The sequence below is a fragment of the Puma concolor genome, chromosome D2, assembly GCF_028749965.1.
Source record: "Puma concolor isolate L17-30 chromosome D2, mPumCon1.1.hap2, whole genome shotgun sequence".
NCBI lineage: Eukaryota > Metazoa > Chordata > Mammalia > Carnivora > Felidae > Puma > Puma concolor.
The window spans coordinates 54,737,722-54,753,029 of NC_141677.1; the positions used below are offsets into that span (position 1 = coordinate 54,737,722).

Consider the following 15,308-nt stretch of genomic DNA (forward strand, 5'->3'; position numbering starts at 1 on the left):
AAAGGTGTATCTTCAACAAAATAATTGACATGCTATTAGATCACTTTCTACAGGTCCTCTCTCTTCACCAAATCATGCATCTTCTCCTCCATCTTTCGGCTCTTGCTCTATAAAAATGGGTTAAAACCTTTTTTTAAAAATATCAACACATCCATGTGAAAATTTGATGAAAACTATAGACCCTTTTCCCCCCAAAATACACACAATCACAGTTTACACAGATTCTAGGAGTGCTTAGATCTCCTAAAGCACATCCAGTGACTGTGAGGGGTATGATCCTCAAAGTAAGATTTACATTTTATAATATATCTTGGCATGGAAGTACACCCATATTTGCATGACTATATCTGGGACAAGTTCTAGCACCTACTATTACTCAGCTCAATTATCTTACTGGAGAATTGCTCTGTTGGGAGAGTCAACTTTTATTTATTTATTTTTAATTTTTTTTTTTTTAACGTTTATTTTATTTTCGAGACAGAGAGAGACAGAGCATGAATGGGGGAGGGGCAGAGAGAGAGGGAGACACAGAATCGGAAGCAGGCTCCAGGCTCTGAGCCATCTGCCCAGAGCCCGATGCGGGGCTCGAACTCACGGACCGCGAGATCGTGACCTGAGCCGAAGTCGGATGCTTAACCGACTGCGCCACCCAGGTGCCCCGAGTCAACTTTTAACCTAATCTACTGGTTTGACTTCTGGGACCTCATTTGCCCCCCTCCCCCAATAGTATTAACTTACTTTATAATAAACTGCTCACACACTGGGAAGTCAACTTTGATTATAACAAACTCCCTTAAGTAGTATAGGGGAGAAGAAAGCAAGAGAAAGGTAAGCAAAAAAAAAGGCAGCTAGAAACAGGTGGTGATGGGAAAGCAGGTGCTTAAAAAGAGGGTGCCAGTGGATGAAAGGAAAGTAAATAAATAGAAGCTGGAGAGACATACTTACTCTATTTTATAATTTTTTGTGAGATACCAATAATTCTAATAATTTAAACTAACTGAGGCAAGGGAAGATAAATATGAATGAGTAAAACAACAAAAACTACAAATTACAGGAACAACAGACTCTCTGTACAGTGTACTAGCTTCACCCTTGAGGAGCTGTGGGCGGAGCGGCTGTATATAAGCAACTGAAAAGACACAGAAGGGAAAGGGAAACATGTCACCAATGGAACTGAAAAACTTTCAAAGCAGCTGACATCCTGACAGTAGTTGGATTTTTATTTCCAAAGATAAACCACTCAAGCTGCAACCTGTAGATGACATTGTTGTGGAGAGTTTCAAAGTGCACTTTCACATTAAGGAACGTAGGCTTCTCTCTTCCATCTCACAGAAATAAATCTTGAAAATAGTCATCAAATTCCTCTTCTCTATTTAAAAGAAAAAGTATACATATTGATTAAAACCAACAGAAAAGAAATTATTAGGTGAAATAATTAATGAAAATAAAATGAAATAAATGACATAAAATTTAATGAAAATAAAATATTTTCACTCAATGTAATTTGCTGATTCTTCTATATATCAATGTATTTCATGATTCAGCCATCAAATAATTCTTAACTTTTTGAATAATCATAATTATACCCAGACTGATTAAATATAAAGTGTTTCATATGTAGCCACCTCCCCCTAAATGTATTTATTACCTAAGATTTTACTTTAAAGTGCATACTTTATAAAATGTTATTGCTTCTCTTTACTTTTTTGGTTGACTTTATAGTTTCTCTGTTCATTCTCATTTCAAATTATAGTCTGATCAAGAAATGAATGAAAAAGAAAACTATTTTCAGCAAAATACATGCCTTGCTCTTAGGAATGGGAAAAATCTGCTTAGGCTATAGGTTTTTATTGCTCTGAGAATAGTCAATATATATTTGTAGCTGTAAAAATCATGTCTAACACAAAGAATTGAAGTCTGAAAGGAGATATTAAATTGTTAAAATACTATGAAAACTGTCAAGTACAAAATTAATGTTTGGAACCAGAGTGATGAAGGAAAATGTACAGGTTTTCAAGTCAGATGGTATTTAAGTTCCAGTTCGGTCACTTACTAGCTAGTAACAGCAGGTTACTTAACTTCTCTGGGCTCAGTCTCCTTATCTGTGCAATAGAGGATGTTATATTTCCTCACAGAGGTGCTATGAGGATTAAATGTATACACATCTGCTTTTTTCTTTCTGAGACAGGCAATCAAACTGGAAAGTCACCAGTCTACCAGTCTCTTCAGAAAAGTTCTTCTAGATCAGGGATTCACAATGGGCCTTCATCATTTGATTTTAAATACTTGTGAATGCAAAAAGCTATTACACCATGTTCGAATTAATAAAAAAAAAAAAAAAAAAAAACAGAATCAGCTAAAGTTGATTTAAGAATTATCTGCAATTTGGCACTCCCCATCGCTGTTGTCCCTTTTTCCCCAGCATGACAGCAAAATGCAGTAAAAATTTACAAATTGTAGTCAAAACTTAAATATGGGAAATTAGCTGAATCTCTGTTAGAGTTAGATGTTGAGTACTTGATCAATGTCAAGTATTTATGAGGTCACAAAGAGTTCTGGATTATGAAAGCCTTCTTAGGATTTACTCAAGTATCTTCATTGCCTAAAAAGGTGAGCTGATCCTAAGACCTAGCCTAATCACTTTCAGCTATAAAGCTCTTCAAAGGGAAGTTACACGGTTGAAAGTTTAGTCAATAGTTTGACTAGGATAGCAATATTTTATTTATAGCAATAACTTTTACATGTAGCAATTGTTTATTTGGCTGGAAAAAAAAGTTAAGGTCACAGAATAAAAGTAATCTTATTTAACAAAAACTCTTTCCAATACACTTGAATTCTATTACACTGGGAACATATCATAATTGGCAAGATGTTTTGTAATCAGCTTAAATTAGTGAATAATGATTCGTTCATTGTTTTTCCATTAAGAACCAACATGCCTAAAGACTAACAAAATGGGATTAAAATTTATTGAGCGCTTAGATTTGTAGGTATGGCACAAAGTGCTTTACATTCTTTATTTCATTAAATCTTCACAATAAATTCTATGCAGTAGGTATTATTTTACCCTCTTTTAGGAGAGAAAGCTCTGGTGCTGAACTTCCCAGTATATGACAAGAGCTGATAACATCCCAGCCCATACCCAGATAGCTCTTCCAACCCAAAGCAGATAACAACGTACACACTGAATTATCTGTCTTTGGGCGCTAAGGTGGCTGTTGGAAATTTACCCATCCGTATCTTCAAGGAGCTCCCCTGTACAGGTTTATGATAATCAGAATATCATGAATAGGCTGCTCTGGAACTAGTAAACAACCCTTCTCTGATGGATTCTAAGCAAAGACCAGAGGGCCATCTGTCAAGGTGAGCTGAAGAAAAATTTACTGACAGAGAGGAAGCTGGACAAGTTAGCTGTCTATGGCCATAAGCAATGACTAGAATTAAACTCTGATCTTACCAGACTAGAGAGTCCTTGGAATTAAACAGACATTCATGATGCTGAGCTTTTTCATTAATTGTTATCAAGAATGGCTGTGGCTGCAGCTTCCTAACTGATGTAAAGGGTATGCATTATCTGTTAATATCAGGACTCACTGTGATTTTTCATCTGTCTCTGGTAGGGGGCCCTTCCAAAGTTCAGATTCTGAAGTACCTTCATCTTCATCAGAATTTCCTGTTCATTTAAAAGAGATTTTTAAAATGTGTTTTATTTAAAACATGTTTTGAACTACCCACCAATGCAATTAATTAACTTCAGAGTTAACTGCAATTTAGCTTCAACGTTTGTGGCTCTGAATATGTAATTCACTCTTCCAGACCAATAACATTCTTTTTAAAAATAAATAAATAAGCTGAGATATACCAGAGTCTCAGCAAAAAGACCAAGGAAAGTCTCAAGGGAAATTTCCCTAAGTTACACTGAGTTAAAGTAGTGATTCCAATATTAACTCTTATAAAGGAATGATCTCTTGAAATATAATTGTCTTCGCTTTAGTTTCTTCTTTCTATCAGCATACAAAGGACACGCAGGTTAAGAATTTTGTAGAGAGTTTATTTACATTAGGATCATGACCTGAAGAATTGAACTAGTGTGTAGGACAAGTTAGTTAAATTATGAAAAAATATTGTCAGACACTCTTAAAAATTAATGCTGATTAAATTAATTAGAAGAAGCTGTTTCAAAGAAACAAGCATACTAATACATTGCTGGAGTAAAATTTCTATAAACCTTTTTCTTGAGGAAAATCTAGCAATATAGATCAGTTTAAAATGTACATACACTTTGACCAGCAATGCTGCTTTTAAGAATTTAACTATTTACTTAGAATAAATAAGCACCTGAGATACATGTACAAAGATGTTCATTATAACAACAAAAGAAAACAACCTATATCCTCACCAGTTAGGGATTAAGGATTGGTTAAATTAATACTATACAACTTTTAAAAAAAACCTTAGTATATCTATATGTATGACCATGGAAAAACATCTGTGCTATATCAAGTTTCTTAAAAGTTACAGAAAGCATGCATGGTATAATCCAATTTGTAGTTACATATACTGTAAGTTTGTAAGGTCCAACGAAACTTAACAGTCATTACATTACCTGTGGGCCTGGGATACTTTCTACTTTAAGCATTTCCGAATATTTTATATTAAAAAAAATTTTTTTTTAAATGTTTATTTATTTTTGAGGGAGACAGAATGTCAGAGCATGAACAGGGCAGGGGCAGAGAGAGAGGGAGACACAGAATCGGAAGCAGGCCCCAGGCTCCGAGCTGTCAGCACAGAGCCTGACACAGGGCTTGAACCCACGAGCTGTGAGATCAAGACCCAAGCTGGAGTCGGACGCTTAACCGACTGAGCCACCCAGGTGCTCCCCAAATATTTTATATTTTAAACAGTGATCATGTATTGCCTTAAAAATCAATCAAAACAATGAATATACTCTATTTTTAAAATATAACAAAATAGACATGTTTCTTGTAAATCCCCCTATATTGGTGAACTAAAAATTATCAAATACTGAAAAATACAATAAAAGTATATGTTGTAAAGTAATTTTAATAGCAAACAAATAGTTCCTCTCCAATAAGTTGGTCTTAAAATGAACTGACACAAATTTGGCCTGTCAATACAGAATGTCCCTTAGTTAACACACAAAAATAAAACAGCATTGATCTGCCACAGTGGTTTTAGCCTTTTACCTGCTGGACTTTGATCCATGAATCAATATGTATATCTGAACTTCGGTTCTAACTGAAATCTATTCTGGCACAAATTCTGACAAAAATGGTAAAAAAAAAAAAAAAGGGGGGGGGGGAAAGGGGTTGTACTTTTAATGATCTACATACAAAGACAATAAAGATGACAAAATTATAAAGCCTTGGGAACAAGATTCCCACTCAATTACAACCAGCACTGAAACTGCCAGTGTCCCAAACCAAATATGAGAGAAAAGAGAATAAAAGTCTTCTACTCTTATTTTTTATTTTTATGAAAACTCACTAACATGAGATAAAGAAAGCACAGAAAAACCAGTCAGGCCTAACAGTTAACACTACAGTGTTACCCTGTTAATGATGTCAGAGAACAAAACCTACAAGGACTTTGAAAATGGGCAGCTAATTTCCCTGTCGAGTACTTCCCATAGGCCAGCTTTCCTATACCAGTTTTATGATACCAGACAATCCAGTTTTTTGCTAAAAGAGCAAATCAGTTTAGAGTATTATAAAATAACTTTCTTTGAAAGATCACAAGCTAAAAAAGTGACCAAATATTATTAGAGAATCAAATCCAGAAGACTGGACTATATGACCTTTAAGTGCAACCCTGTGAATCTATAATATTCTAGTTCCCTGAGAGTGGCAGTAACTAGAAACCATTCCTATGGTAACTGATACAGCCTGCCCGAGGTGGAAGGGGCACTGCTAAGGAAATAACAAGAGAACAGGCAATACAAAATGGTACTCTTGTATCAGTGTCAAATCTACGCAGCCGTTATTACCAAGTGAGTATCAAAATATAAATCACTGACTCTCTGTATGGGATCTTAGAGGTCTTTAATCTAGGTGTTATCCAATGATCCAATCTCTTACTGCAGTATCTCCCCAAACAAGTGGCTGTCCAATCTATGCTTAAACACCTCACTACTTCCTGAAGCAGCCCATTCCCCCATTGCTTTCTTCAGATATTTCTAATTGAGAAGTTTTTCCTTAAATTAAGGCAAAAATCTGTCTCTGGGCAATTTTTATCCATAGACTCTAGTTCTGTCAAATACTCACCAAAAATAAGTCTACACAAAAGCAGTTTTACAAACATCTACAGTTTCCATGTCTAACTCCTTATCCCTTCTCTCCCAACCCTTCACTTTTCTCCAAACTAAACATGTATAGTTCCTTCAACCTTCTTCCTATGACAATTTCAAGTTCTCTCAATGAGAAAATCTCTTGGTTTTCAATGTTCCTTTTAGAATGTGGTACAAACTGCATACAATTTTCCCTATATGTCTGAATAATGAAAACAGATCTGTCATCTTGGTTCTTCTGGATATTATGATAACTAAATAACTTGGGCTTACTGAAGAAGTGGCAAGTCTCCACTTATGATAACATAATGGATAGGTCAAACTTTTATAGACTTAACTTTTGATTTGATCGATTTTAGAGAACAAAACACAGAATCTGTTTAATGTCTGGTTTTCTTTCTTTTCCTGAACAACAATAATAGCTATAGGTTATCAAGAAGTTAACTTTGTGTTGGACACATGCTTTACATGTATATTGTCTCATTTGGCTCTGATAATAAAAAAACAAAGTTAAGTTTCTTTATATCCATTTTACAGATAGAACTAAGACACAGATCAAATCATTTAATATAGATTTGTGGAATGTATCTGCCAAAATTGGGGTATAAAGAGTGGACTTACATTTGATTCACTGATGAATAGTTATTGATGATACAGGTAAAAGGGCGTAGACTTTGTAGAGTTATAAGTCTGGGTTTAATCCCAGATCTGCTATTAAACAACAACTAGATCTTAGGCAATTTATGTAAAATCTCTGGGTCTTGGTTCTTCTGTCTGCAAAATGGGCTATTATATGCCCATTATTAAGATTAAATGAGGTAACACAACTAAACCACTTGCCATTGTGGCTGACAGAATAAATAATCAACAAATGCAAGTTAAAATTCTTTTTCCCCAGAGAAATTGGGTTTTTCTTCATGGATTTGGTTTTAATAATCCATATATTAAATAGCAGTAAAAGTAACTAAACATTATCCAAGTGAAAATGAAAGATAGTGTGTGTGTGTGTATATATACATATGTGTGTGTGTGTATGTATAAATCTATATATATCTATATATAGAGAGATATATATATGTCCCATATATCTATATATCTCTCTATATAGACATATACATGTATATGTATACATAAATATAGATATAGATATATAGATATATAGATATAGATATATACACACTACTTCCTCCCCAGATAGCAGAAGTCTTTCAGTATCAAGCCTGGCTACGTTCTAGAAACTGTTACTATACTTTACCTAATTTAGGAAAAGGGGCTACACATCAATGAGGATTTATGTGGGTAGAAACAAAGATCAGTGCTTTAGGACACTTCAAATATGCTGAAAACAAAACAGGTATCAGCAAACTAATTTATAAGATGTATGTTGTATTCCTAAACTAGAGGAATGCCTCCACTGACACTTCCCTCTCCATTAAATGTTTAAACAGTAAATATCTTCTATTTTTCCCAGTGCAAAATTTCTGATTACTGGCCACTTAAAAATTCTCCTTCAGGGGCGCCTGGGTGGCGCAGTCGGTTAAGTGTCCGACTTCAGCCAGGTCACGATCTCGCGGTCCGTGAGTTCGAGCCCCGCGTCGGGCTCTGGGCTGGTGGCTCGGAGCCTGGAGCCTGTTTCCGATTCTGTGTCTCCCTCTCTCTCTGCCCCTCCCCCGTTCATGCTCTGTCTCTCTCTGTCCCAAAAATAAATAAAAACGTTGAAAAAAAAAATTTAAAAAAAAAAAAAAAATTCTCCTTCAGAATTATATTAAGGGGTGCCTGGGTGGCTCAGCCTGCCAAGACTCAAGCATCTGAGTCTTGATTTCTGCTCAGGTCATCATCTCACAGTTTGTGAGTTCGAGCCCCGTGTCAGGTTCTGCATTGAGAGCGTGGAGCCCCACCTGGAATTCTCTCTCTCCCTCTCTGCCCCTCTGCTGCTCACTCTCTCTCTCTCTCTCAAAAATAAAGAAATAAACTTTAAAAAAAAAAAGAATTAAAATACTAGTAATATTTCTATTTGAAAGGCGGGATTTGGAGTAATTACTTTTACTGATTTTGTCACAGTAATATGTATTACTTTAAATCAGAAAAAACTTAACTCTTAAGTTTATAAATTTCTAAGCCTACAAGTCTCAAATTTCTGAATTTCTATAAAATAGGCCTAAATGAATTAGATATGCTATTGAACTACACTAACCCTACTGCAATGTCTTTTAAGAAATTTGACACTGTATTACTACTGAGATGCAAGTCTACTGTTTGTTACATCACAGATGGACGCCCCTTTTATGAATCTATAGGAGAGTCTACTCACTCTCAGAACTCAGCCTAGAAAAAGATGAACACACTGTGTGTGATTATATGGGTACAATTAATCATTCTACTGGTGGCTTCCTTATTTGGTTTGGTTGTATGGAAGAAGAGTGACAAATGTGTGATCTACCTTTGCAATTATGCAGGGCTTTTTGGTAAACATGTGTCTAGCTTTATTTTGCTATTCTATCTTGTTTTTCCATTATTCTGATATCACTTTTAAAAATCTTATTTTATTGTATATATATCTGTAAGTCATTTGAATGTTTTTTGGAATGTTGTGGGGAAAGAACAATAAAATTTGTGGCAAATATTCAATGAAATCCAATCTGGTTTGATACAATTTGGTGAAAACCACTGTACTTATTAAAAAACGAATCAGTAGTAACCAGCTGCCAAATTCTACTTTCCATACACAAACCACACATTTCACCTGATCAGTCAAAACCACAAGATAACGGAGATAATTCAGTCTCGTACAATGTAAGTGACTTTTTTTTTTTAATGTTTGTTTATTTTTGAGAGAGAGAGAGCGTGAGAGGGAAAGGGGCAGAGAGAGAGGGAGACACAGAACCCGAAGCAGGCTCCAGGTTCTGAGCTGTCAGCACAGAGCCTGACGCAGGGCTTGAATTCACAAACCGTGAGATCATGACCTGAGCCAAAGTGGAACGCTTAACTGACTGAGCCACCCAGGTGCCCCTATAAGTGACATTTCTTAAGTCTTAATCTACTTTCCCAATTCTTTTTCCATTCCAACCTCATCTGTTTTTCTTCCTTCATATTCCATGCTGTGAAATCAAAGTGTGTATCCATTATATTTACTGAACAAAATTTTATGCTCTTCCATTTTAAAATAAGAAACTTTAAAATGTTTAAAACTGGGGGAAAAATCATACACTTCTAGCACTTCTTCTATGATTTTTCTCACATAGTACAAAACCAAAAAATAATATACATATGAGCAAGTCACAACTGATGGGAAACCCAAACTGCAAATCACTTGAATCTATATATTTGTGTTAAATAAAGAAGTGCTAAATACTTACTGTTCACAGAATTTTCTGATTTCTTTGAGGATGAATGCCCTGAAAAGAAAACAGCATTGCTTTTTTAAAAATCATTCTGCAACAGTGTAACAGTTATACCTGTGACCAGAATTCTTCCCAAGAGCCTGGTTTACTTTAAACTCTTACAGAAAAGCACCTTACTGTCTTCTAATCTTTCATGTTTCTCAGACTTATCTCTCTAATTAAAATGTTAGAGTCTTTTAGGTAGAGGTATTTTATGCCTGAAATATACAGCACAAAGCTTAAAAAAATAATAAACACCTTTAAAAAAAAAAACAAAAAACATGAATTCATGTTGCAAAAAAAAAAAAAACCCTCGCAGATTAGCTGCAACATAATCATATTTTATCAATAGAGATGTTCAACATTTGAAAGCAGTTTACAAATACTCAGTTTTCACAATACTTTTTCATATACAGATGAGAATTCTTAGTAACTAAAATTCACACAAAATATTACTACATAAAACAAACATTTTCATTTCTACAATAGTCATCCAGTGAGGGAAACAGAAAGCAAAAAGTACTAAAAATCTACTAGCACAATTTTTAAAAATCATAACTCTATAGAATCTTTTGCAGTAAGACCAGAGGGGAAATAATTCTGAAGACTGATAAATCAGAAAATGACAGATAACAGATGGAGAGCAACAATCCCTCTAACCTCCTTGGATCAAAGATCTCATAAGCCAAAGCTGATGCATAAATAGCCCCTTTCAGGCCCAATGAAGAGGGTGTCACAACCACAGGGTAAAGACTCCACAGGAAGCCAAGGCCTGGACTGTGGTAACCACTTTAGGTTATTGTTTCTTTTCTTTTCTTTTTTAGGTTATTGTTTCTTCACTCCTATTTCCTACTTATCAGAAAGCAAATAAAAACATAGCTAAGCTGGTGACAAATGAAATAATTCTTCTCTGTCATATGAGGAACACAGTACCAGGTTCCAAATGTCTATAGGTACAAAAAGAGGTTAGCTTACTTTGGAGGCCTAAGGACATAACTGGAACCAAAGGTAAGAAATTGTAGGTTTGGGCTAAATTAGTTAAGGAGAAATCTGCTAACAATTACAACTAACTGAAATGTAAAAGAATATTTTGGGCAGTTCTTCCCTGAAGGTGTCAAAGTAAAAGCAGAACAAGTACCTGATATAGAGCAGTACATCTCAAACTTTATGGCGGCTATGAATCATCCCGGAACTTAAGTGTACTTGTAATTCAGGAGATCAGGAAGGGTCCGAGACTGTGCATTTCTAACATGCTCCCAAGAGATGACAATACCAAAGGACCATATTTTGAAAAGAAAACCACAGAGTATCTTTTTGCTCATGATCCCAGGGCTGGGATCTCTGATGTTCCCTTCAACGTTGAGAACTGTTTCACCGATTTACTCACTCCCCTAACATTTATTGAACACCTAGTATATGGAGAAAGCACTGTGCTTAGAAATTGGATAAAGAATTAAATAAGTTACATGGCCCCTTCCTTAACAGAAAACACATTATTCCAAGGGTGATATGTATGTCCAAAGGAGAAGTGCATGGTGCTACTGAAATGTTTAATAGGGACCTAACCTTGCTTGGAGGAGTGGGGTGAAGGGTGCCAGGAAAGGCCTTCCCAAGAAAGTGAGCTTAGGGATTGACTGGTAGTGGGGGAGGGGTAATATCTTCAACTTTCTGCCAAGACACTCTACCTAAGTACCATGTTCTGCTCAGACCTGCCAAAGCAGACTGGTCCTCAAAGTCAAGCTATGGATCTCTTTTAGATTTTTTTCTCTATCCATTGACTCAACCATCTAGCTATCCAATTATCCATCCATCTATCCACTTACTTAACATTTTGTATGATAGTAATCTGACACTACGGGAATCAATGGGACCACAAAGGGAGAACATAGAGAAAGAAGATAAATCATGTAAGAGCCCTAGGCAACCCCAACACCTAAGGGTATGACTGAGGAGGACCTATAATCAAGAGGTGGAGGAAAGGCCAGAAAGACAGGAAGAAAATCAAGAAAGTAGATTGTTTTGAAGAAGTTTTGTCAACAGTTCAAAATGAGGCTGAGATATTAAGCATTTATTATTATGCAAGTTTGGGCCAAATTAAGGTGGTCTGGCTATAAAGTATCACATAAAAATCAAGCTAGTTCCAGATGATCCCAGATACAAAGATATTGCAGAGTTCCACATGGTTTTCCTAAGTTTGCTAAAATGCTGTAATTTTCTGCTCTATTCCACAGAGGTTGAAAAAAAGTAACTATATTTTATGCTATCAGGGGCTCTGAATAAAGACTAAATACGAAACACATCTCTCAATTCTACTCTGCCTTGGTTCTCTTTCCCTGAAGTTGTCCCAAAACAATCTTCAAAGTCTTTCATTTTCTCATTCTTTCTTTCTTACACCTTACATGTGCTAGTGGGGTGCTGGGATACAGCAATGAACACAGCAGACAGAACCCTTGCCTTCTGGGGCTTTTATATAACTGTCATATATGTAATGAGAAAAGTTCCAGGTCTATAATGTTGATGGTATTATAATTAGAAGTATTAATTTAAATTCATGGTCAGGGATGGAATCAGGAAAGGATCCCTAAGGAAGTGACATTTAAGCTTAGACCTGGAGGATGAGTTAGGATGGCATCTGGTGGTGGGGGGAGGGGTTAGAAAGAGAGGAAGCAGCATCTATGTAGCCTCTCAATGGAAAGAAGTTTGGCATTGTCTAGAAACTGAAAGGCTGTGAAAGTGGAGTATGAAAGTGAGGTGAAGCATGGTGAGAACCACAAGTTTTGTATGCTGGATCATATAAAGCCTCTGGGTTTTATGCAGGTTTTGATTATATCCTAAGAAAAATAGGAAATCACTGCTTTATGGAGAATGGATTAAGGGGAGGGCAGGAGGGATGGCAAGATAGTGGCAGAGCTAGTGAGGATAATACAGCAGTGGTCTAGATGAGAAAACATGGTGGTTTGAACTAGAGTAGAGAGAACTTGAGAAATATACACTCTTGGGGTAAAACTGACAGGATCTGGTAACAAATTAAACATAAATAATGAGAAGAAAGAAGGCATCAAGGATAAGTTCCAGATATGATACTAGTTTTTAGGCTGACAGAGATGTCATCTACTAAAACATGGAACACTACAGGAAAAACATCTGTAAGGAAGATCACACGCATATCTATGTGTAATCCGAGCGTTCCAACCCCATACTTGATCCTGAGTATCCAGCTATCTGACTGTCTGCTTTGAATGTACTAAACAAGTTTTTATAAGGTAGGGATTAGTTCTTCTTTAATTTGGAATACATAGTGATTAACATGGTATCATACTATGATGTGAATACAATATTATATACTATAATAATGAATTTAACAAAACTCAAGTATGATACATTAAATATTTTTAAAACAATTTTTTAAACACAAACAGGATTTTCACATTTATTAACATTTATTTTGGAGTTTGGAAATGACTGAGATAGACACAAAAAGGAATTCTGCTTCAAATACCATTTCTCAATAAACCCCAGAACAGTATTTTCTTCTCACCATCTATCAATTTCACCAACTCTGTAAGTTGGTGATAGTATACGCTTGAAAATGTTATGATTCATGAGAAAAAAAATACATGTAAGAATGAAACCTATTAATAATCTTCATAGCTGGAGCAAGGGAGCCCTCTCCTGTCCAAGTATTATGTTAACATTTGGCTGAATCTAATGTAATCTTCCATTAACCACATAATTTAAGTTCAATTCACTCTAAGTTATAGCCAGTTTACTCTATTATGGACTGAAAAATAAACTAGCAATAACCTTCATAATAGCTAACTATGCACCAAGCACTGTGCTAACAGCTTATATGCATTATCTCATTTGAACTTCTGAACAATCCTATAATCTAGGTACTACCATCATGACAATTTTACACATGAAGAAATTAAGGCTTAGAGAGCCTAAGGACTACTGAGGAAGAAGTAAGTGATTGATGGATTTGAATTTAACAATTATTTACTAAGTGTATGTGAACAGCACCATGCTAGGTTCTGAGGACACATATATATCAAGCTCTATGATTTCAAGAAGCTCATAAGCTAGTAAGAAAATCACACAGGCCAAGGTAATTGAAATCACAGTGTCATAATTTTATACTGACTTATAGATTATGTACTGTTTTACAATGTTCAAAGTGCCTCTCACATTCTTATTTGATTCTCCACAATAAGCTCAAACAGCACAGAAGCCCGTTATTCACATCGTCCCTACTTACATGAGGAAAGTAAAACTCAAAAAGCTCAGGAACTTGCCCAAGGTAACAGGTGTCTAAGAGACAAAGTCAGGAAGGAGAATGCTATTTGCAACATTATTACTGTCTGCCCAAAATGAATTAAAACCATACTTGTTTTTGAAACTCCTGTAAATTACTATAAATTCCTATCTAAATTCCCCAACCAGTTTCCTTTCATCCACTATAAAACAGAAATCTAAATACATTCACCAATTAAATTCTACATTTGATACATACAGCAGATTACATTTCATGTTTAAAAATGTGAGTAGGTATTATATTTGAATTCCCTTTTACCTTTTGCTTTTTTCTGAGACGTCTCTTCTACAGAAGATGATCTGGATTTTTTATGTGATGACTCTTCATGATCTTTTTTGGATTTATCCTTTCTTTTTTTTGACTTGACTTCTTTTCTCCTTTATGTTGAACAATATAAAACTAAAGTTAACTTTTTCAACTGACCTTTATGAAAAATAAGAACCAATGAGCAAAACAGTCAAATCAGTTAAAGTACATATTTTTACAATGTAATTTACATAAGGAACCCTTAAATGAGTCTGTAAATATTTCAGGCTAGTATATTAATTGAGACAATTTTGAAGGAAGCCTAAAACTCTAAGACAAATTATTTTTTGTAAGTTCTGTATACAAACCTTAGTAAATATAAATCATAGTTTCCTCATTTCCTACTTGTTTTCTATCATTTAGCCATTTTTTAAATTAGAAAAACAAATGTCATTTCCCTCCACATAATTCCTATCTACCTATACTTTGAAAAAACACACAAAACAAGAAGAAACACTCTAACAGTTCCAAATCATCTGTAAATAGAAAATTCTTCTGCTAAGAGAAAAGGAATACAGTAAAGGCATAAAGGAATGAGGATGGAGGGGCTTACTTTAACTCAAATGTCTACTTTAGACCATTTGTCCTTTTACTGCTGTAGCTTTATCTCTTCTAGGCCATGTTTACAAGGCTGTTGGTACCATGGCTGGCAAGCAATTGATTTTAACTGGTTAAGAAAGGAAACACTAGATAGGAAAAGGTGATAATGCTGAAATTAGGACCGAGAAGGAGAATGAAGAGACAACAGGGGATTAGTTTCAAGAAATTTACTCATCAGACCTTCCAAATTAAGGTACTTCTACCAAATGCTATAATACTTTTTAAGGCAATCATCACTTTCTGCCTTTCATAAGAATCATTTCAATTTTGAAATGAAGCTCGAAAGTCAAGGTAAAAAAAACCCCTCTGGTATCACTGATGGAGAGGGGAAATAAAGGTTAGGCTATTTAAGTAATCTAAGAAATTCTACTAATTTGAATAATTTAAAAATTATTAATTA

General features: G+C 35.2%; 1 protein-coding gene across 3 annotated transcripts in view; it reads right to left on the minus strand.

Moving 5' to 3' along the window:
• Window positions 1-1,199: 1,199 nt before the first annotated feature.
• The window catches only part of LOC112854662 (protein FRA10AC1), a 38,164-nt gene continuing 24,055 nt past the window's right edge, over window positions 1,200-15,308 (minus strand). For all 3 annotated transcript variants that reach the window (XM_086680399.1, XM_086680397.1, XM_025918216.2), the window contains exons 12-15: window positions 14,261-14,379; window positions 9,664-9,702; window positions 3,595-3,673; window positions 1,200-1,369 (exon numbers count right to left, since the gene is read on the minus strand). In XM_086680399.1, the coding sequence (XP_086536525.1) occupies window positions 1,327-1,369; window positions 3,595-3,673; window positions 9,664-9,702; window positions 14,261-14,379 (280 nt within the window). In that variant the 3' untranslated portion in view covers window positions 1,200-1,326. The remainder of the gene's footprint in view (window positions 1,370-3,594; window positions 3,674-9,663; window positions 9,703-14,260; window positions 14,380-15,308) is intronic.